Source organism: Populus trichocarpa, chromosome 11 (assembly GCF_000002775.5).
Source record: "Populus trichocarpa isolate Nisqually-1 chromosome 11, P.trichocarpa_v4.1, whole genome shotgun sequence".
Lineage (NCBI taxonomy): Eukaryota > Viridiplantae > Streptophyta > Magnoliopsida > Malpighiales > Salicaceae > Populus > Populus trichocarpa.
The window spans coordinates 12,312,829-12,334,144 of NC_037295.2; the positions used below are offsets into that span (position 1 = coordinate 12,312,829).

The following is a 21,316-nucleotide window of genomic DNA, read 5'->3' on the forward strand; positions in this document are numbered from 1 at the left end:
ATATAAAATAATGATTTTATATTAAAATTTAAATCCTAAATTAAATTAATTATAGAATTAATTTTTCTAATTAGATTATGATTGAATTAAAATGTTTAATTCAAATTTTTATAGATTTTTCATATCTTAACAGGATTAGGATTTAATTAAATGGTTTAACTAAATAGTATGTAGAAAAATGGTTTTTCTAAAATAATGAGAATTTTTTAAGCCAGATTTTTTTTTAATTAATCCTAAAATAGTTTAGGATATTAATAATAATTTTAATTTGATTAATTTTCTTATTAAATTTTGAAAAACAATTCATGGGATTTATGTTAAATAAAGTTTGTTTTGTTTGGGAAATTATCAAATTAGATTTGATAGAATATTTCTTAGTGTTAGAAATATTATTTTATAGTAGCACATAATCTAATAATTAGAATTGAAGCATGGAATGTAATTTATTGTGATATTAAATTGTTTTAATGCATGATGGATGATATTAAAGACCAATGTGACTGTGTTTTTATTTGATGGTTGAATGGTTGTAATTTTTATTAAGGCTTGCGTGTCTTGCCTTATCTCTATTTTTATTCTAGGTTGTATATTCTTTTCTCATCCAATTCCCCTAGAATATAACTTGAGATTTCTTAATTAATTATGTAAATGTTATGTAATTTAGAAATGTAGAAATTTAGATAGGAAATTATTTTATAATCCAAGCCGAAGAAAGAAATGAAGATGAAGGCTACAACCGAGGTGTTTGCAAAGGACTTGTGAAGATTTACAACAGCTACCTAGGATTCGACCATCTAATTCCCTTTCATGGCTCGAGGGAATTAGTTTAGATATCTCCACAATCATCCAATTAGCTTAGACATGTTTATATATAAATTATTATGTATGGAATATATATTTGTTATGCCATGTTTTGAATGAGACATGTTTAATTATTAAACCCATCATTAAAATATTAAGTACATGTTGAGAACATGAAAAACTATCTCTCAATTTTATATGCATAAAACTAAAGTTTTATTCATGGATAACTTGTTAAGTCACTCAAGGTTATCATTAATCGAATATGTTTAATGTTATAAAATTGGGTTCTACTTAATAAATATATATGATTTGGATAAGTCACTCATGATCATATAAGGTTAGAGACATGAGTTAGGCAAAACATATATGACATGTTTAAATAAAGAGTTGTCATATAACTCTTTCTTTCTTCCTCGTAAATTCTTTCTTTGTATAGAATAGGGGTTTCTTTTACCATATTTTTTAGAGCATTATTTAGGACACACCAGTCTATAAGGATTTAGGGTTTTTTGGATTATATCTTTTCTAAAAAAGTTTATAATTTCTACTAAAAAGGAGTCTAAGGATTTTATAGAGGGGATAAAGGTTGGACATTAATTATTGATTAAGCATATAATTCATTGAATTCTAAATGTTACCCCTAAAACTCAGATATTGCTAAACACATTACTTAACATATTATTGTTGGTTGATTTAATCGATAAATTTAAATATAAATATAAATATGAAGAAGGAATATTCCTTCATTCAAGAAATAAAAAATTATAAAGAACTTTCATAACTTTCACATGTGGACGGTATAAGAACATTAATTATTTATAACTAAATAGAAACAAAAAGCTAAAATTAATTGATCATGAATATAAATAGGTCATTTAATGGTGAAAATGATGGACAACCCCACGTCTATAATTTCTTTCTTCAATGTTATGCAAACTATTTTTTTTTGTATTACTTTATTTTCTTTTACAAGCATTCTTTTACATTCTTACTTTATTTATTTTCTTGTCCTTTTATTCATTGACGTATTCTTTGTATTCTTATTTTTAATAGTGTACTCATTCAAAGCAAAACCCAATTCTAACCCCGTTCCTTGTTTCTGATATTTCCCTTGCAAGTAAAAAGTGCTAAATGCTGCTAATGCTAGTTGAGATGATTTGCAATAGAAGCGAATAACCTTTCTCCCACTTGTTCTTTGCAGATGACAGTTCGCTATTTTCTAGAGCAAATCCGTATGAAGCAAACAGAATTCTCCAAATCCTTTGCCTCTATGAGGAGGCATCTGGACAGAAAGTTAACTCGGAAAGGTGGAGCTCACTTTTAGCCGAAATGTTCCAAAAATGGTTCTGCAAAGTAATTCAATCAAGGGTAAGAGTTAAGGCAGTTGATCACCACGAGAAATATCTTGCTCTTCCTCCTCTCATAGGTAGGTCCAAGAAACTCGTTTTAACCATGATGAGAGACGAGGTTTTGGAGAAACTTAAAGGGCTGGAAGGAAAAGGTTATCCATTGCCGGAAAAGAAGTTCTTATCAAAGCTGTGGTACAGTCAATTCCCACATACATCTTGAGCTGCTTTCTCCTTCCCCAGGTTCTGTGTGATGAATTAGATTCTATTGTTGCAAATTTTTGGTGTGGGCAGCAAGTTGAGAAAGGAAGGATACATTGGGCTAAATGGCCAGACATGTTCAAATCAAAGTAATTACGAGGCATGGGGTTTCGAAGTTTTCGTGCATTTACTTCGGCAACGCTTGCTAAATAACGACGGAGGACGATAAATGATCGTGCATCTCTTCTCTTGTACGGTTATGCAGAAAAAATACTTTCCAAATCAACCTTTTCTTGAAGCTGCTATTAAGGGTAATGGTAACTATACCTGGCGTTGGAGGAATTTCATTCAAAAAGGGAGTCGATGACGTATTTGTAATGGATCGTCAGTCAGGATATGAAAGGATAACTGGCTTCCCGAGCAGAATGGCCTCAGAATTTGGTCTCCACCGAGGATATTAGATCCCGATGCTATTATAGCTTCCCTTCTTTGATTAATCTTCAGGAAACTTGAATTCCACGTTGATTGAGCATATCTTCTTTCCTCTTGAAGCTACTCAGATAATGCAAAACTTTAGATTCCCCGAAGACAAGCTTGTATGGCACTTCACAAGGTCAGGTTCTTTGGGTTAGAATATATGCTAAGAAGAGAATAAGTTTATTACACGTTATATTGAATTTTTTCATGTGTGTGTAATTAATGTCTAGTTTGAATAGAATATTGAATATGAATATTTAAGAATAATTCTATAATTATAATAATTTTATAATAGTTTTTATAAAACATTTTTGTCCCAAAAACGTTATCTTTATTTTAGATCCATAATATATGTATATGTATGTATATATATATATATGTATATGTATATATATATATATATATATATGTGTGTGTGTGTGTGTGTGTGTGTGTGTGAAAAGAAGTAGTTGTTTTCATAAACTAAGGTATGAGGGATACCTAAAACTAATATGTAGATGATTGTCGTGACGGTTGTGTAAGTGATCCTTAAACTTTAGATCATTAAGTTATCTTTTATATGGGGTGTTATATTTTGATCCTGCTACACGTTGTCCTAATCAAGGATAACAAACGAGTAAATATTGGGTATAACATGAACTATATAAATGTATTTAAGTATTCAAGAGAGGATTCATCACCCTTGGTGAATTAGAAAAATTAATATTTAAGGACAACAAAAGATTGTAAATTCTCGTGCAAGGTGGAATGAGATTTAAAAAGAGTTTTAAATTTTATACAAAGAATCAATGACAATGTTATTGAGAACAATCATGATTTGATATAGTAGACACTCCATGTAAATCGTAACATTATTGATGAAAGGATAATAATTACACTGAGAACTTAGTCACTGAAAGGTTAAATTAAACCACTTATGACTTTTCTAATATTTGAGGGATCATGACAGTTTGGTAGACATTGTACTTGATCTTCAAATATAAATCAATCAATTGTTGAGTTGATAATAAATTTATTTATTTAATTTATTTAATCCTATTTTATTTAGGATTGTGATTTCTATTTGGGTCAACTTATTAGAGAATCTAATGAGTCACACACATAAGAACCACCAGTCAGAAATTAAAATGAGATAATTAATCAAGTGTGACTTGATTGTAAATAAATTTTAGAAATTATGGACTAGAATGTAATTAATACAGGGGATTAGAATTATAAACTTAGAAACAATCAAGTTAGGACTTGATTGAATAAATTTTTAAAATTAGCCTAAAATAATATGTGATATTATTTAAGGGGCAAATTGATTTTTTTTTCATTTATAGAGTTTTTAGGTCTCTCTATAAATAGAATTTTATGTCTTTTATTTCCCATAAGAACTGATGTAAGGGTGAGTAGAGTGCAATACGTAAACATCTAAAACATAAAAGAAAAGAGCTAACACTCTAAGGTACAACAATTCCTCTCTCCTAAAAGGATATAAGAGATTTCTCATTGGTGATTCATGTTGATTACCATTAAAAGTCATGTTGATTACCCTTAGAAGTCAGACTTTTGGATGACTTATGATTTACGACAACCCAGCCTTGAAGCAAATATTCCAAGCCGAACGAAACATCTAATTTTCAGGTAATCTTCGTATAAACTCTAAACAAATCTAAATCTATTTAATGAGATAATTGGGATGCCTGAAAGTTTTTTAAAATTATAGTTTTCTCTGCGTGTATGTATTTTAAGAAACCTAACAATGATATCAAAGCCATCATTATATAATTAGGGTTGTTGATTTCATATTTTAATTGTTATTGGTATTAATTTCTAGTTAATTTTATGGGAAAAATTATTTTCCCAAAATTAATTTTTCTATCCTGTATTTGTTTTTCAAAAAAAAAATATCTACTGTTTTAGCCAAATATGGCTAGATTATTTGAATTTGGCCGGAATCCTAAAAACAAAAGTGGCAATGCCATCAGCAAGGGCACCAGACCTGCTTGCGCTCGCTACTGTGTGAGAGTCGGTGCTGCCTTACTAGGTGCAGCGCTTGGGGCGCTACTGCGCTACCAGAAGCGGCGCCAGATCTGCTGGCGCTTGTTGCTAGCAAGACGGGCAGCAACCATGGTTGCTTCCCCACCAAGCACACCGATGGTAAATGTAGCGTGGGGTTATTAAGCAAGTGACGCAGCGACAACCTTTTCTGCAGCTTTAGGTGATACCCCCGGCAATGGATAATGAGTCCACTGCTGGCTGCAACAAAATGAAGGAGATGAGGGGAAAAATTACAACTCTGCCCCTATCTCTTATGCCTTATTACATTTTAGTTTTAGGACAAAATTACAATTCTTCCCCTCCCACTTATGTTTTATTAGAATATGAATTTTGTGATACAATTATGATTTTACCCCTTTATATAAGAAATATTAATTTTATATTTTAAAATTAAAACCCTAAATTCAATTAGTTATAGAGTTAATTTTCCTAATAAGATTAGGATAGAATAAAAAAATTTAATTAAAAAAAATTTGAGTTTTGAAATATATATCCTAATTGGGTTAAGATCTATTTAAATTTTTTAATTAAAATAATATTTAGAAAAATATTTTTTCTAAAATAAAAAGAGTTTTTAGTCCATAGAATTTTATTTATTTGATTCTAAAATAATTTAGAATATTAATAAGAATTTTAATATGATTAATTTTCTTTAAAATTTAAAAAAAATCAAAGAAAAACTATATTAAATAAAATTTATTATGTTTGAGAAATTATCAAATTAGATTTGATTTAATATTTCTAAATGTTAGAAATATTATTTTAAAATTGCATATAAAGCTAATAATTAGAATTGAAGCATGAAATAATTTTATTATGTATATTAATATGTTATTATGCATGATGGATGGTTATGAACCTTAAAAACCAATATAAATGTATTTTTATGGTTGAATGGTTATATAAGGCCTGCATGTCCATCATTTTCTCTATTTTTCTTCTAAGTTGTAAAAACATTTTCTCTTCTAATTGCCCTCGAATGCAACCTAAATTTTCTTATACAATTATTTAAATGTTATATAATTTAGAAATATAGAAATTTGGATAGGAAAATCTATTTTATAATCCAAGATGAAGAAAGAACCACAAAAAAGCTACAACATTGGTGCTCACAAAAGACTTATGAAATTTGCAACAACCACCTAGGTTATGACCACCTAATTCTCTTCGATGACTTGAGGGAATTAATTTAGATATGTCCATAATCATCTAATTAGAATGACATGCTAGAAGTTAATATTTATATATAATTGTTAGGTATGATATGTCACTAATGCCATGGAATGAGACTTAATTAAAAAAAATAAATCTCTCATTAATATATTAAGTATATGTTAAGAACATGATTTGTTGTCTTCCAATTTTATATGCATAAAACTAGAGTTTTATTTATGGATAACTTGTTGAGTTGCTCGAGGTTACCGTTAATCAAATATATTTAATGCTATAAAATCTAGTCCTACTTAATTAATTTATATGATTTGGATGAGTTACTCATGATCATATAAGATTAGAGGTAGTAGTTAGGTGAAACATATATGATATGTTTAGACAAAGAGTTGTCACCTAACTAATCTAGAAGTTATACAAGGATGTGATTGATAAGTTATGTTATCTACCAAATGATTTGTTAAGTTACTTAAGGTCATATAAATTAAATGAGATCCTAAACCACTAAGAGATCCAAACAAGATTTCTCGAATTAATAGTGAGGGCTATTAATTTGCAGGAAAATGATGGGAGACCATATTATGATTAAAGACCTTATTTAAATCTGATTATAATTATTTATCCACGAAACCAATACATGTTATCTTTACATGAATAACTTGATAAATTACTATGAGTAAAATAAATATATCTCTACATAGCATATTTGATGCTAATAAATTGACTCAACCAAACTTCTTAGAATGATACTAAAATATGAGAATTGTTCTAAGAAAAAAGGTTATATGTTCTTTAAAAATACAATTCCTTTTGTCCTTTATGAGGATGTTGATAATGAAGTTAGAACTAAATATCAATGTCATATTGATGGCGATAAACATGCTACTTGTGTGAAGTTAGTCCACATATCACTTGAACTTCAAACACAACATGAAAATATGAATGCCCATATAATAATTACACATCTTAAAGAGTTGTTTGATATAACTAATAGGACTGAGAGGTATGAGACCTCTAAGAAATTGTTTTATTGTAAGATGACAGAGGGCCTGTCGATGAATACCCATGTGTTGAGGATGATTGGTTATTTTAAGAAACTAGGCAAATTAGGCTTTGTCATAGACCATGAGTCAAGCGTTGACTTCGTCTTGCAATCTAGGCCTAAAAGCCTACTTAGGGCATTAAGAATGACAAGAGAACTTATCATTATTGTGGCTAAGAAAGCCACTGTAGGAGGAACTGCAAAGATTATTTTGCAACCAAAAAGGCTAAAAAGCTTATTGAAGCTTCCACTCTATGTGAGTTTATGATTGAATAAAGGTAAAGTAGACCTACGAGTTAGTAATGAATCAAGAGTTGTTGCGTTAACTTTACCAAGTGGGCTGATATTAGAACTTGATAATTATTATTTTGTTCTAATACTTTCTAGAAATATCATATCTATTTTTGAATGGATTTAAAATTGTTATTAAAGGAAAATGTTATTCCTTCTATAATAATGATATTTATTATGGATATGGTTCTTATATAAATGATTTGTAAATACTCAATCTTAAAATGCCTAGGTTCAATATAAATTGCAAGAACAAATTAGATAATTAATATCCATATTATTTATGGCATTGTAGACTAGGTCATATTAATGAAATAATGATCACCAAGTTACATAAATAAGGATATTTGATCCTCTTGATTATGAATCATACGAAACTTGTAAAGTTTGTTTATTGGGTAAGATAACCAAAACACCGTTTATTGAAAGAGTGAAAGATCTAATGAATTGTTAGGTCTAATATATACAGATGTATATGGACCAATAACGATTCATGCCATGGATGAATATAAATGTTTCATCATTGATGACAATGTTATATATGGTCATGTGTATTTGATGAAAGTCTGAATCATTTGAAAAGTTCAAAGAATTCATAAATACAATTGAAATACAAATTGGATAGAATATTAAGATACTTTGATCTGATCGAGGTGGTGAATACTTTAGCCAAAATTTTCAAGATTATCTAAAAAAAATGAGATTCTCTCATAACAAACACTTTCTGAGTTGAGAAATCACACCCTACTAGATATGGTGCAATCCACGATAAACTATACAGACCTTTCACCTCCCTTTCTGGGGTTATACCCTACAAACTACTATTTACCTTTTAAAAAATATTTCATCAAAATCTATTAATAAGACTTCATACGAGACATGGAATAGTAAGAGACCAATCTTATCATACTTAAAAAATTTAAGATGAAACACTTATATGAAGCGCACTGTATCTGAAAAGTTAGGAGCTATATTAGATAAATATAAGTTTGTAGGATAACAAAGGAAAGTATTGGATATTATTTATATAATCTAGTTGAGCAAACTTGTTTATCTTAAAGCATACTGCCTTTCTAGAGAAAGAATTTGTTCTTTAAAGGAGTTATGAGAGGAAAATAGAACTTGAAAAAGTTCAAGAGCCACAAATTGACATCCAAATGGAACCTAAACTTGAGGCTATAGTTAGATGTTCAACCTAAAACTTAATAAACACAAGAACTCTGTAGATTTGGTAGGACATGTCATGCATACTAATGAGATATGGACTTCTCATAAAAGCTAAAAAGGATGAGTTACTTGTACCTGATAAGCCTGCTAATTACATGGAACTAATATTTTATATTGAATCTAAGAAATGGTTTGAGGCTATAAAATCTAAAATGAATTCCATGTCCGTCAACCAAATATGGACCTTTGTTAATCCACTTGAAGGGATAAAACCCATTGGATATTAGTGGGTCTTAAAGAGAAAGGTTGACATGGAAGGCAAAGTACAAACATATAAAGATAGACTAGTTTCCAAATATTACAAACAAAGACAAATAGGTTGACTTTGATGAAACTTTTTTGTCGATAACTATGTTAAAATTCATAAAGATTTTGCTTGATATAGTTACATACTATGATTATGAGATTTGACAAATAGATGTCAAAATTATAATCTTGAATGAAAATCTTCAAGAATATTTGTATATGACACAACTTGAAAGTTCTAAATCTAAGGAATTTGCTAATAAAGTATGCAAGCTATAAAAATTCATTTGAACTTAAGTAAGCTTCAATAAGTTGGGATATCCATTTTGATAAGATAATCAAACAATTTAATTTTATAAAAAATATGGATGAGACTTGTGTTTATAAAAAGGTTAGTGAGAGTAGAACTATTTTTTTAATATTATATGTAGAAGACATATTATTAATTGGAAATGACATTTCTTTACTTTAGTTAGTAAAGATCTGGTTGTCAAAGAATTTCTCCATGAAAGATGTAGGAGTAGCAACTTATATATTGAGAATATAGATCTATAAAAATATATATAAAAGGTTGCTTGGATTGTCTCAATCCATGTACATAGATAAGATGCTAAAATGGTTTAGCATGAAATAATCCAGAAGAGAATACTTACATATTTTACATATGATACGTCTCTCTAAGGATATGTGCTCTAAAACACAAATTGAGAGAGATAGGATGAAAATTATTCCATATACTATGGATATAAGATATATAATATCCATAATAATATATGTGATGTTATGTATAAGACCATATGTATCTTATGTATTGAGTATAACAAAAAGATATCAATCTAATCCAAGTGAGAGTAATTGGAAGATAGTAAAAAATACTCTTAAATACTTAAAAACAATTAAGAATGTTTTTCTGGTTTATGAAGGAGATTAACTAGTAGTTCATGATTATTTTGATACTAGTTTTCAATATGATATTGAAAATAAAAAATTCAGTCTGGTTATATTTTATTCTAAGTAATAGTGTTGTAAGTTGGAAGAGTTCCAAATAAGAGACTAAAGTAGATTATTAAACTATAGTTGAGTGCACCTCTGTGTTTGAGGAGACAAAATAGGTTGTTTGAATCAACAAAGTTCATTACTGAATTAGGTGTGGTTCCTAACGTTGTTGATCTAGTAGCCATGTATTGTTATAATAATGGAGTCATTGCATAAGCTAAGGAACCAAGATCTCATCAATTATCCAAAGATGTACTTAAATAATTATATTTGATTAAAAAATTACAGAAATGAAAGATGTAAAGATAGAATGAATACATACTAAAGAGAATCTTACAGATCCTCTTACTAAGCCATTGTCTTAGTAAAAGAATTATCATAAAGTAATGCGATATAGTATTTGATACATGAGGGATTGACTTTAATGCAAGTAAGAGATTGTTAGTATATATGTCAGGTAGCTAATCAACTGATTATACATGACATTGACTTTGTTCATGTGTTTATATATATATATATATATTAATAAAAGCTTATTTATCTTTAATATTTATCAAATGTTTGATTAATGAATCTAATATTTAATTAATAAATCTAAAGTAAAGATAAAGTTCTTGGGATATTTTTATTATTTTTTATATTTTTCATACTTTTTGTAGTTTAAATTAATTTACTTTTATGAAAAAAAATATAATGAGAACTATTTGATTTTGTATTTTTTATGAAGTGACATGAATGTTATCATAACATATTTCTTATACATGCAATGTTAAAATTAATTTTGAAATGATTTTTAATTTAACAAACACCTATTTTATTTAAGAAAATTGAATAATAAATCTAACAAATTTTTGAATCTTTAAGCATCTTAAAACAAAGTGAATCAGCTTAACTGAATTGAACTAATCGTTGGATCTTGAACTCCAAATAGCTACGAAGAAAAACATTATAATATTCTATAAAATAAGTTTATTGTCAAGCATGAAACAATTGTGATGTATCAACATATTTAAAAAAAATTATTTCTAGCATAAGTCCATACTTAAAAGGATCAAATGTATGGTGATAGCCCAATAATAAGAGGGTAGAGCTTATGTTCATGCCTAACATCTCTAGACTTGGCAAACTATCAGACCTGAATGACATAGGTCTCTGGCTTGCTCAGACCTAACACCTTTGGGTTTAGTTACACGCTAAGCTCAAAAACACATGGGTCAAGCGAGTTGTCACACTCAACATCATTGGGTTTAGCTACACGCTGAGCCCAAACATACAGGAGTCTGGCGAGTTACCGAACTCAATATCCTTGGGTTCAGCTACAAGCTGAGCCCAAGTATACATGGATCTGGTAAGCTGTTAAACCCAATATCCTTAGATTTAGCTACATGCTAAGCAAAAAAAAAAAGGTTTGGCGAGCTGTTAGATCCAACTTCTATTGGATCAGCTGCGCGCTGAGCCTAAACAGATGTGGGTTTGGCCAGTTGTTAGTCCCAATATTTTTCAGTTAAGCTACACATTACGCCTAAGTAGATATGAGTTTGGTGAGCTGTCACACTCAATGTCCTTGGGTTCAGTTACGCGCTGAGTTCAAATACACATGTGTCTGCAAGCTGCAAGACCTAACATCCTTAGATTCAGCTACATTCTGATCTCAAGTGGACCTGTGGGCTTAGCATCATGCCAATCCTAAGTGGGATAAGTCTGACGATCATTACAGGCTTCATGTTGAGTCAAAAGGCTTTATTTATTTATTCTTATGACTTTTATGTTAAGGATATTCATCTCCCTGCACTCAAAGTATATAAAAATCTTTTAAGAGTCTCTCATATTTTCATCATCATTAATATTATGTAAGAGATATTTATCCCATATTAATATGGTGTATGAGATATTTGTCCCTTATTCAATGTTGTGTAAATGATTTTTATCCCTCATTAATGCTATCAGGAGAAAATTACTCTCTAACCCCTCAATTCTAGCAACATGACAATGTTCATGGGTTATAAATACTCCTTGAACCAACTAGGTAACAAGTTTATAATTTCTATTTTCTAAGTATTCATACTTTAATTTTCAGAGCATTTATCATACAAAAACAAGAACAAACACTCTTGTTCTTGGAATTTGAAGCTCATTCTCTCATTTATTGCAATCTCTTACTAAAATATCATTGACTTTATCATATGAGTGTCCCTAAACCCCTTCAAAAGTAATTGTTTTGCAGGTGTTGAGATTTTTACCACCAATCATCTATTTCCTAAGCTCCAAAGAAAAGAATATTGATGTGAACATATGACTACCCACTATCCAGACATTAAAAAAATCTCATTCCTAAGTATATTAGATTTTGGAATATTATTAGAGGATGTATTGGCATGTAAAGTTAAACTAATGATTTGTTTGACTCTAATGTACTTGTAAGGAGAACATTCTTTTAGATGTTTATATTAAAAGTAGGAGAAAACATGTTTGTTTGATGATCAATTGAGATAACATGTTTGCCTTTTCTAAAGTAATTATGTTTTACAAAATATTTATATTTTCTTTATCATAGAGTTTAAATATTGTTGTTCATGAAATTGATAACAAAACAAAATGCTTAATTTATAACCATAGTGGGTTCAAATAAAGCTTGAATCGATTCTTGAATGATATTAAGGATGAACTTTCTACATCATTTTGGTATATTAAAAAAATTAAATTTTTATGAGTACTTATTTTAAAATTCAAATTAAAAAGTAAAAAAAAAAAGGCATAACCATCACTCATACTCTTGGGTTATTCACTCATACTAAGTACTAAAAGTCTATTACTTTTAAGTGATAAAAACAATGGATAATTATATGATGGTTCATTGCATTTTCTATATGTGATATGTTTGCTTAAAAGTTCATGATTAAAAAGTCCAAAGACAAGGTGGTAACCCAACATACCAAGGCTTGGTTGAATGCTAAGCCCAGATGACATAGGCTTGGCTTGCTTTCAAACTCATCCTTGGATTTAGCTATGTGTTGAGCCGAAGAACATATGGGTCTGCAAAGATACCAAACCCTAACACCCTTTGATTTAGCCATGCATTGAGCTCAAGTGCATGTGGGTCTCGCAATACGTCAGATCCATAATCTTTGGGTTCAGCTACGCGTCGAGCCTAGGTGTATATGAGTCTAGCAAAATGTCAGATCCATCACCTTTGGATTCAGCTACGTACTGAGCCCAACTGTATATGGGTATAACAAGATGTCAATCCCAGTATCTTTGGGTTCAGCTACACGTTGAGCCCAAATGCTTATAGATCTAGCAAGATATCAAACCCAACACTTTTGCTACGTGTTAAACCTAAATACATTTGGATCAAGCAAGATCCTAGACCCGACATCCTTGGGTTCAGCTTGTCAGACCCAATATTCTTGGGTTCAACTATGTGTTAAACCTAAATACATATGGATTTAACAAGATTCCAAACCCAACACCTTTAGGTTCTGCTACACGTTGAGTCCAAGTGCTCATGGGTTTGGTAAGATGCCAGATCCAACACCTTTGAGTTCAGCTACACACCGAGCCTAAATATGTAAGTATGGCAAGATGTCAGAACCAATATGGTTGGGTTCAGCTACACATTGAGCCTAAGTATATATAAGTCTGGAAAGCTGTTAGACCCATCGCCCTTGAATTTGAAATATTTCTAGGTCTAAATACTTTTTTGAGATGATAAGCTTTTTAGGCCTCATGTTAGGTCACGAGGATTTATTTGTTTATTCTTACATCTTTTAACATAAAATGTTAAAAGTTAAGAACAATCATCTCTCTATATCATCTTCCTATATCCTTAGGTGCATAAAAATCTCTTAAAAGCCTACAATATTTCCATCAACAATTAATATTATGTAAGGGGTATCAACCCCTCATTAATATTATGTAAGGGATATTTATCCCTAATTAATTTTGTGTAAAAGATATTTATCTCTCATTAATGCTATCAGGAAGAGATGATGTTATAACCCCTTCATTCAAGTAATATGACAAAGTTTAGAGGCTATATATAGCCTCTGAACCACCTAAATAAAAAGTTCATACTTTTCCTACTCTTATTTTTAAAAAGCATTTATCATACATAAATAAAAACAAACACTCTTACTCTTAAGAGTTTAAAACTCATTTTCTCATTTATTGCAATTTGTTTTTAAAAATCACTGACTTTATTGTCGAAGAGTCTTTAAATCCCACCAAAAGAAACTATTTTTTAGGTGTTTGTTTTTTTTATCACCAATCATCAACTTCTTGAACTCTGGAGAACGAAATATTAACATGAACATGTGATCATTCTCTATCCAAACACTTAAAAAAACCATTATTCCTAAGCATATAGAATTTTGAAATATCATCATTATCCAAATCAAATAATCTTTTTAATGCGATAAATCCCTTTTTAATGCGATAAAGCTTGTTATGTTTATTCTAGGAGAATAAGATTAGAGTTATTGTTCCTCATGGGAGGTGGTGATTGGTGGCTAGTTTTCTGTTTTGAAAGATTATGATGTCCCCACCATTTACATGGTTTCTACTTTTTTTAACAAAATGAAAAAAAATTTACCTTAGAGCAGCATGGTTGTGTGTGTGTTTGTGTATATTATAAGTAGCATTTTTGTATATCAACTCAGCCGAGCTCTCTCTATCTCTCTGTCTTCTTTCCTCCTGCAGACAACAACAACCATGGTGCTCGTGCCCAAGCCAGCACTTCAACAGTTCTCGTTTATAAGAAACATCAAACCCACCACATTCTTTTCTGGAATCCCTCTAATAGACCTCTCAAAACCCGACTCCAAGCACCTCCTGGTCAAGGCATGTGAGGAATTTGGATTTTTCAAGGTAGTCAACCATGGCGTGCCTTTGGAATTCATTTCGAAGCTGGAATCGGAAGCTGTCAAGTTCTTCTCATTACCGCTTTCTGAGAAAGAAAAAGCAAGCCCTCCTAATCCCTTTGGCTATGGTAAGAAAAGCATTGGACAAAACGGTGATGTGGGTTGGGTAGAATACCTTCTCCTGACCACTAATCAAGAATCAGTTTCTCAGAGACTCTCTTCAGTTTTTGGTGACAACCCAGAAAAGTTTCGGTGTGAAACTCCGACAAATCAATCAATTTTTTTGAATTTTATCCAGAGAAGCATAGAAAAGTTGTGAGCATGGTTCTTTTATTTTTATTTTGGGTTAAACTCTGCTTTTGGCTTCGATGTTTCAGGTGTGCTTTGAATGATTATGTATCAGCTGTGAAGAAAATGGCATGTGAGATTCTTGAAATGATGGCTGATGGTCTAAAGATTCAGAATAGAAATGTGTTTAGTAAACTTTTGATGGATGAACAGAGTGACTCTGTTTTTAGGCTAAATCACTACCCTCCATGCCCAGAGATTCAAGCATTGAAAGACCACAACATGATTGGATTTGGAGAGCACACAGACCCACAGATCATTTCTGTGTTAAGATCCAACAACACTTCTGGCCTGCAAATCTCTCTTAATGATGGAAGCTGGATTTCAGTCCCACCTGACCCGAGCTCATTTTTCATCAATGTTGGCGACTCATTACAGGTACACATCTAAACTGCTGCTGTTCTCAACACAGTAAAAAAAATACAAAATCAGCAGTCAAACTTAATGGTGTCTGTCAACTCATCATTTGATGAAATCCACTGGCCAGTTTTGTTACAGCTCTAATCTCCTCCTCATAGAAAGCGTGATAGACATAGAAGGCGTGATAGACTAGCTCGAAGAGTCCAAATTCCCTTCCATTTGAGGAATATACATGATTTGAGTTCCGAGGTGTATGGAATATGTCAAGTGACTTCAAGAGCAAAGCTTCCGACGTACACGCTTAGCTTAGCCCTTTACTAAAGGATTGGTTCCACTTTCCTTCTTGTAGTCAAAGTCAGCTAAAAGAGAATGAAACTTCTAATCTTCATACTTGCTTCCATTCATTGAATGTGACTAATAAATGAAGTAATCTTGGTTCGGTTGGTGGCTGTGCAGGTTATGACTAATGGGCGGTTTAAAAGTGTAAGGCACAGAGTCTTGGCCAACAGTATAAAGGCTAGAATTTCAATGATTTATTTTGGTGGACCACCTTTGAGAGAGAAAATAGCTCCATTGCCCTCGCTCATGGAAGGAGAAGAAAGCTTGTACAGAGAATTTACATGGTTCGAGTACAAGAGATCTGCTTACAACTCAAGATTGGCCGATAATAAGCTTGTCCTCTTCGAGAGGATAACAGCCTCGTAAATAAATACGTACACAAAATCAAGTCTCGCGTGTTCTTGCCAAATACTTCAAGAATAGGTTTAGAAAGGCTTACTGTATTTGCCATAGATGGAATTAATACTTCGTATTTTCTACTCTGACGTTCTTCTTCTTTGACTTTCTCCAGTTTTTGTCTCCCATACTTTATCCAATTACTTTTCTTGTGAATGAAACTAATTTATAGTTAATGATTAATTTGGAAGGGAGTTTAACTAGTTAGATTTTAGATTTATTTTTTTTAAAAATCATTAATTTAAAAAAAAAACCGAGATAGAAAAACTCATCATTTGAGTCATGAAGAAACAGATCCCTACAACATTTGATCAAAATGACTTAGAGAGAAGGGGAAAAATAGCTTGACATATGATTTTCTTGTCTCTGTTTTTTTTTCTTGATTTTTTTTTAATATTAAATTTTATTGAATAAGTTTTTTATTTTTTATTTAAATTTCATTTTTTATTATTTGATTAATTTTTAATTTTTTTTATATTTTGTTTTAGTGTGTTATTTATACGGCAATCTTCGTCTTAAATAAACATCATAATAATTTATTTGTGCTTGATTTTATAAACATTTATTTTATTATGATATAACTAAATAAAAGTAATTTTAAGAAGTTATTTAACTACTTGCAGCTCATAATCCAAATTATAAATTTAACAAATTAAATTACAGAACCCTTTTCAATCTAATATTTTACTCCTTAATCTTTTTTATTTTTTTAAAAATATCAATTATGTAGCGCAAGAGTTATATGTATAGCTGACCTCGAATCTGTAAATTAACTATAACTAAAACTGATCGCGCGAAATATTATTCATTGTGAGTGAATTCATTGTGGATTGCACTGTTTTGTTCTGCATTGTAGCACGAGTACTGTGGAGTATGAGTGCTTTCACTGTGGACTGTACTATTAGTGAGGGCATGTAAGGAGGCTACAGCCAGGCTAGAGATGCGCCACATGGGGCTGCACACACGTGGTGATTGAACTGCTGCATGGGAGTTGGGCACCCACATCACGCACGTGGTGCTTGTTTATATCCGAAACTAAATGGTTTCCCGTGATTCATCATCTCTCAACTCAAGTAAGATCAACGTAAATTAATATTGCATTGGTTAAAACTTAAAAATCAAATAAACTATTGTTCTAATTAACTCACAGTCCAACTTTTACCAGGCAATAGCTTCAAATTACTCCTGTTCTGAAAGTTTCTTTCACACTTTTTTTTTTATTCTGATTAACGGAACTTAGACTAAAGTTTGTAAGTTATAACTATTAAAAAGAAAATAATTGAGATGTTCCTTTCCACTTCTTTATTTTAAAGGAACTCAAACCCATCAAATCTCTTGACTTGAAAAATCTTAAATGCAAATAATTGAGAAATCCCTTGGAAAAGATTTTTTTTTAAGTAGAGAGCAAGGAGTAAGCCAGCTGCATAAATATTAATATTAAGAGTTTAGTGCATAGTTATTAAACCCGGCCAAGGGACCAGGTCCCAGGTTTCATGGGTCAACCCGGGTCAACTCGGGTCAACCCGGATTAACCCGGAAAATTAAAAACAAATTAAAGTTTTAATATTTCATATGAAAAAATCCATGTAAATATAGATTATACAAATTATGAAGTTTAAAAGAATATTTTAAAAAGTTTTTTATCTAACATTAAAAAGATATTATGTCAAGCTTTTAAGTTAAAGTATTTAAACTAAAAAAGTTTTTTATCCCACATTGAAAAAACATAACCTTTTCCTTGGAAACATAGAGTATATATATACTAATGGGTTTCAAATCCCACATTGAAAAAACATGGTTTTTTTTCATGGGAACATAGAGTATATATATGAAAGGGATTCAAATCCCACATTGAAAAGATACTATGTTATCCTTTTAAGTTGAAGTATTTAAACCAAAAGGTTTTTTATCCCACATTGAAAAAACATGATTTTTTTCTTGGGAACATAGAGTATATATACTAATGGGTTTCAAATCTCACATTTGAAAAAAAAAACCGTGTCTCGTCCGGGTTTGGCCGGGCTGTTGCCACAGCCGGTCTTTTATTAAACCCGGACCGGTCCAGCCACCGGGTTGACCGGGTCCCGATTCGACCCACCGGGCCGGGCCGGGTTTAATAACAGTGGTTTAGTGCCTTTGTAGTATCTTTCAAAGGGACGAATCTAACCCACATAAAAGAAAAAGGAATAAAACAAAATGAATTAATTAAAAAAAACATGCAGAAACCATGGCTTAAAACGCGTGGAAAGACAGCGACTTTACCTTCGTGGTCTCTCGGTTAAGATTATGATTTATGACACTTCTCCTCAAAGTTCTCTTACACCTCAGAAGAACCCTCCTGGATAAGCATAATGGCCCCTTTGAAACCCGCATCAGTTTTTTCAGGTCTGCGCACACAACTGTCGACGATGCAATTCCTTTTCCTTGAGAAGTTTCCGTACTTGTAAATCTAAGGCATGCATTACATTAAGATATGGATAAAGGGAATATCGTTAGTCGGTGATTATAAACACTCCACGTGATCATATATTCCTTCTCCTTCTACTCCATTACCTTCAAATATCCGAACTTGATGAAGTCTAGGTTAACATTCCCAGTTCAGTTTAGTTTTTACTCTTCAAAATAACCCAATTGCTCTTTTTAGAATAAGAATCAAACCAAACTAGAAAAAACCAATAAGCATCGAATACTTCAAACTTATTGATATAGGTTCGACTCGGTTTGGTTTGGTTTATTTTGTAAAAATACCAGCAAAACCATACAGTTTCATTAGCCAAAACTTCTCACTAACAGTTTTGCTTCCCCTATCATATTTTACAGATGAGAAAGAGAGAGTTTATGGGGTTGTTTTTGGTTTTGATTTAGGGTTAGAATAGGAATCGACGAGAGATGGAGGAAATGTTTGGAGAGGTTCGGTTGCTTGTGGGGATGTGTGATTGGTTTTATTAGGGTGTGTTTGAGATAGTAGTGGTGGTTGCGGTTTAAAATATTTTTCGCTTACAAATGTATCAAAATAATATTTTTTTTATTTTTTAAAAATTATTTTTTATATCAGGACATCAAAACGATCTGAAAACATAAAAAAATAATTTTTAGCAAAAACAAAATTCAAAATTTGAGGGAACGCGATTTGCACCGTATTTACAAACAGACCCTTAGAGTCAGAAGAAATATTATTATTTATACTTGTTTTTAAAGTAAGTTAAGTGCTCGGTGAACCGGTTTCGTTCAATCATGCTCAATTAGCTTTAGTTTTTTAAATTAAAACTAATCTAGACCAGAATTTTTTTAGGTTTTTTAGTTGGTTAATTGAATTTTTTTTCTTGATTTGATTTATTCAATTATTTTTATTTTATTTTATCTTTTAATCAGTTTTTGGAGTTTTTTTACTCATCAATGCACATAGTACATGCTGGTATTTAATTAATTAAAGACTGTTTTCTTACTTCAACAATGTTAAAGTACATTTTTAAAAATATTTAATGCATTGTTTTGAATTATCTACAAAACAATATATAGGTTTACTAGTTATTCTATTCAATACTTTTTAAATTATGAATAATTCATATAAAATTTGAAAACTTATAGTTAATAACTTTCCTTGATTTTCTATGTTTAATAGATATTAGGTAGCAAAGAACTATTAGAAATAATAATCACTAAATTTATACTAATTATTTTGAACTTTTGTTAGAAACTGAAATAATACTTTTTGCATTATGCCACTGTAAGAAATACTCGTTTCCCTAAAAGATAAAAATTAATATTAGTTTAATTATATGATTAAATAAAAATTATTAAATATTAAAATATAATATGATATACTAGAAGTTATCATGGTTATGTGTTATATAGCATCGAAATATATTGCAATAACCTATCTTTGACCATCATCGTTTTAATATATTTTCAAAAAAAAAAAACTTTAAAATATAAAAATTTCAAAAACTATATTTGTGATGCAATTCAGCCAGTTTACATCTATTTTTTCGATTCCTTTCACATATCTTCTTTATATTTTGAAGTGATGAATTTTATATATAAAAAAAAGAATAGTGAGTGACATTATAAGTAATAAATAAAAAAAAGGAATATCTAAATAAACATCAAAGTCTCTCCAAGTAACTCAAAGTTTAGAAGATAGGAAGGATTAAAACAAAATCAGAAATAAAAATTAAAGGAAATAATGGAAGATAATATAAGATAAGGAAAGCTTAAATAAGAAAGTAAATAAATAATAAAAATGAGTTATTTTTTTTTTCAAAAAAGAGGAGTAATTTCTTTTGCTTTTTCTATGTTGCGAATTAACTATTTTGTTATCCATAAATCAATTCAAGATAAATAAATACCACTATACTAGTATGTTGCCAAATGGGTAATAAAATGTTTTAATACACGATTTTATTTCTTTTTGTGTGTAAAATATTTTCAAGCTACCATATTTTTTCTATGACAAGAATATTTTTTTGTTACATATTAATTGTTTTTGTTGTCCATAAATCAATATAAAATAAATGAATACCATCACTATGCATTAAAATGTGAATCTAGATTTGTGGATTTGAGGGTGCCTATAAACCCGACCTAAAATTTGTAAACTAGTGTTAAATAATGTAATATTTAACAACAAAAAAAAGGTTATATACTAAAATGAAAAAATATTATTATGATTAGGCGTGAAAATTCCCAGTAAATTAGTTTAAGAATCTTGGATGAAATAAAGTAATAATTTGGTATTTGAAAAGTAATGATGGTTGGGTAATTAACAGAAAACAAATAAACCTCATGATAAATCGCTTAAATCCCAACTAGAAAATAATAAAATTTCCATGATTAATGGTGAAAATTCTCGGTGAATTGGAGGAAAACCCTGAATGAATTAAAGTATGAATTTATGCGCAAACAATATCGACAATCGGTGTAAACTCTCACTTAACAACGTGGATAATAAAATTCAGAGAAGTTTTATTATGTCTAGTGACAAAAATTTTCAGGTAAGTTAGCTTGAAACTTAGATGAAATATAAAAAAAAATTGTACCTAAAAAATATCATCGGAATACTCATAAGACATAAGTGAGTGGCATTATCATAACTATGGAGAAACAAATCCTCCCTTTTAAATAACAACCAGCCATTATAGGAAGAGGAACTTGAAAATTTATTCATT

The 21,316-nt window shown here is 30.3% G+C and overlaps 1 protein-coding gene across 2 annotated transcripts; it reads left to right on the top strand.

Moving 5' to 3' along the window:
* The first annotated feature begins 14,492 nt into the window (after positions 1-14,492).
* On the top strand, positions 14,493-16,351 carry LOC7471887 (gibberellin 2-beta-dioxygenase 1). Of its 2 annotated transcripts, none has more exons than XM_024580987.2 (3): positions 14,493-14,957; positions 15,083-15,431; positions 15,541-15,763. In XM_024580987.2, the coding sequence occupies exons 1-3, from the start codon at positions 14,557-14,559 to the stop codon at positions 15,604-15,606; spliced, it is 816 nt and encodes a 271-aa protein (XP_024436755.1). In that variant the 5' UTR covers positions 14,493-14,556; the 3' UTR covers positions 15,607-15,763. The 2 variants fall into 2 exon arrangements, with proteins under 2 accessions (XP_024436755.1, XP_002316789.1); XM_002316753.3 differs by lacking the exon at positions 15,541-15,763 and adding an exon at positions 15,870-16,351 and having other exon boundaries at positions 14,494-14,957.
* The last annotated feature ends 4,965 nt before the right edge of the window (positions 16,352-21,316 follow it).

Bases quoted from the DNA above. Each gene is read 5' to 3' on its own strand.
- LOC7471887 (XM_002316753.3), top strand. From the start codon at position 14,557: ATGGTGCTCGTGCCCAAGCCAGCACTTCAACAGTTCTCGTTTATAAGA. The intron at 14,958-15,082 runs GTGTGAAACTCC...TCGATGTTTCAG, and splicing joins GACAACCCAGAAAAGTTTCG to GTGTGCTTTGAATGATTATG. The intron at 15,432-15,869 runs GTACACATCTAA...GTGGCTGTGCAG, and splicing joins ATGTTGGCGACTCATTACAG to GTTATGACTAATGGGCGGTT.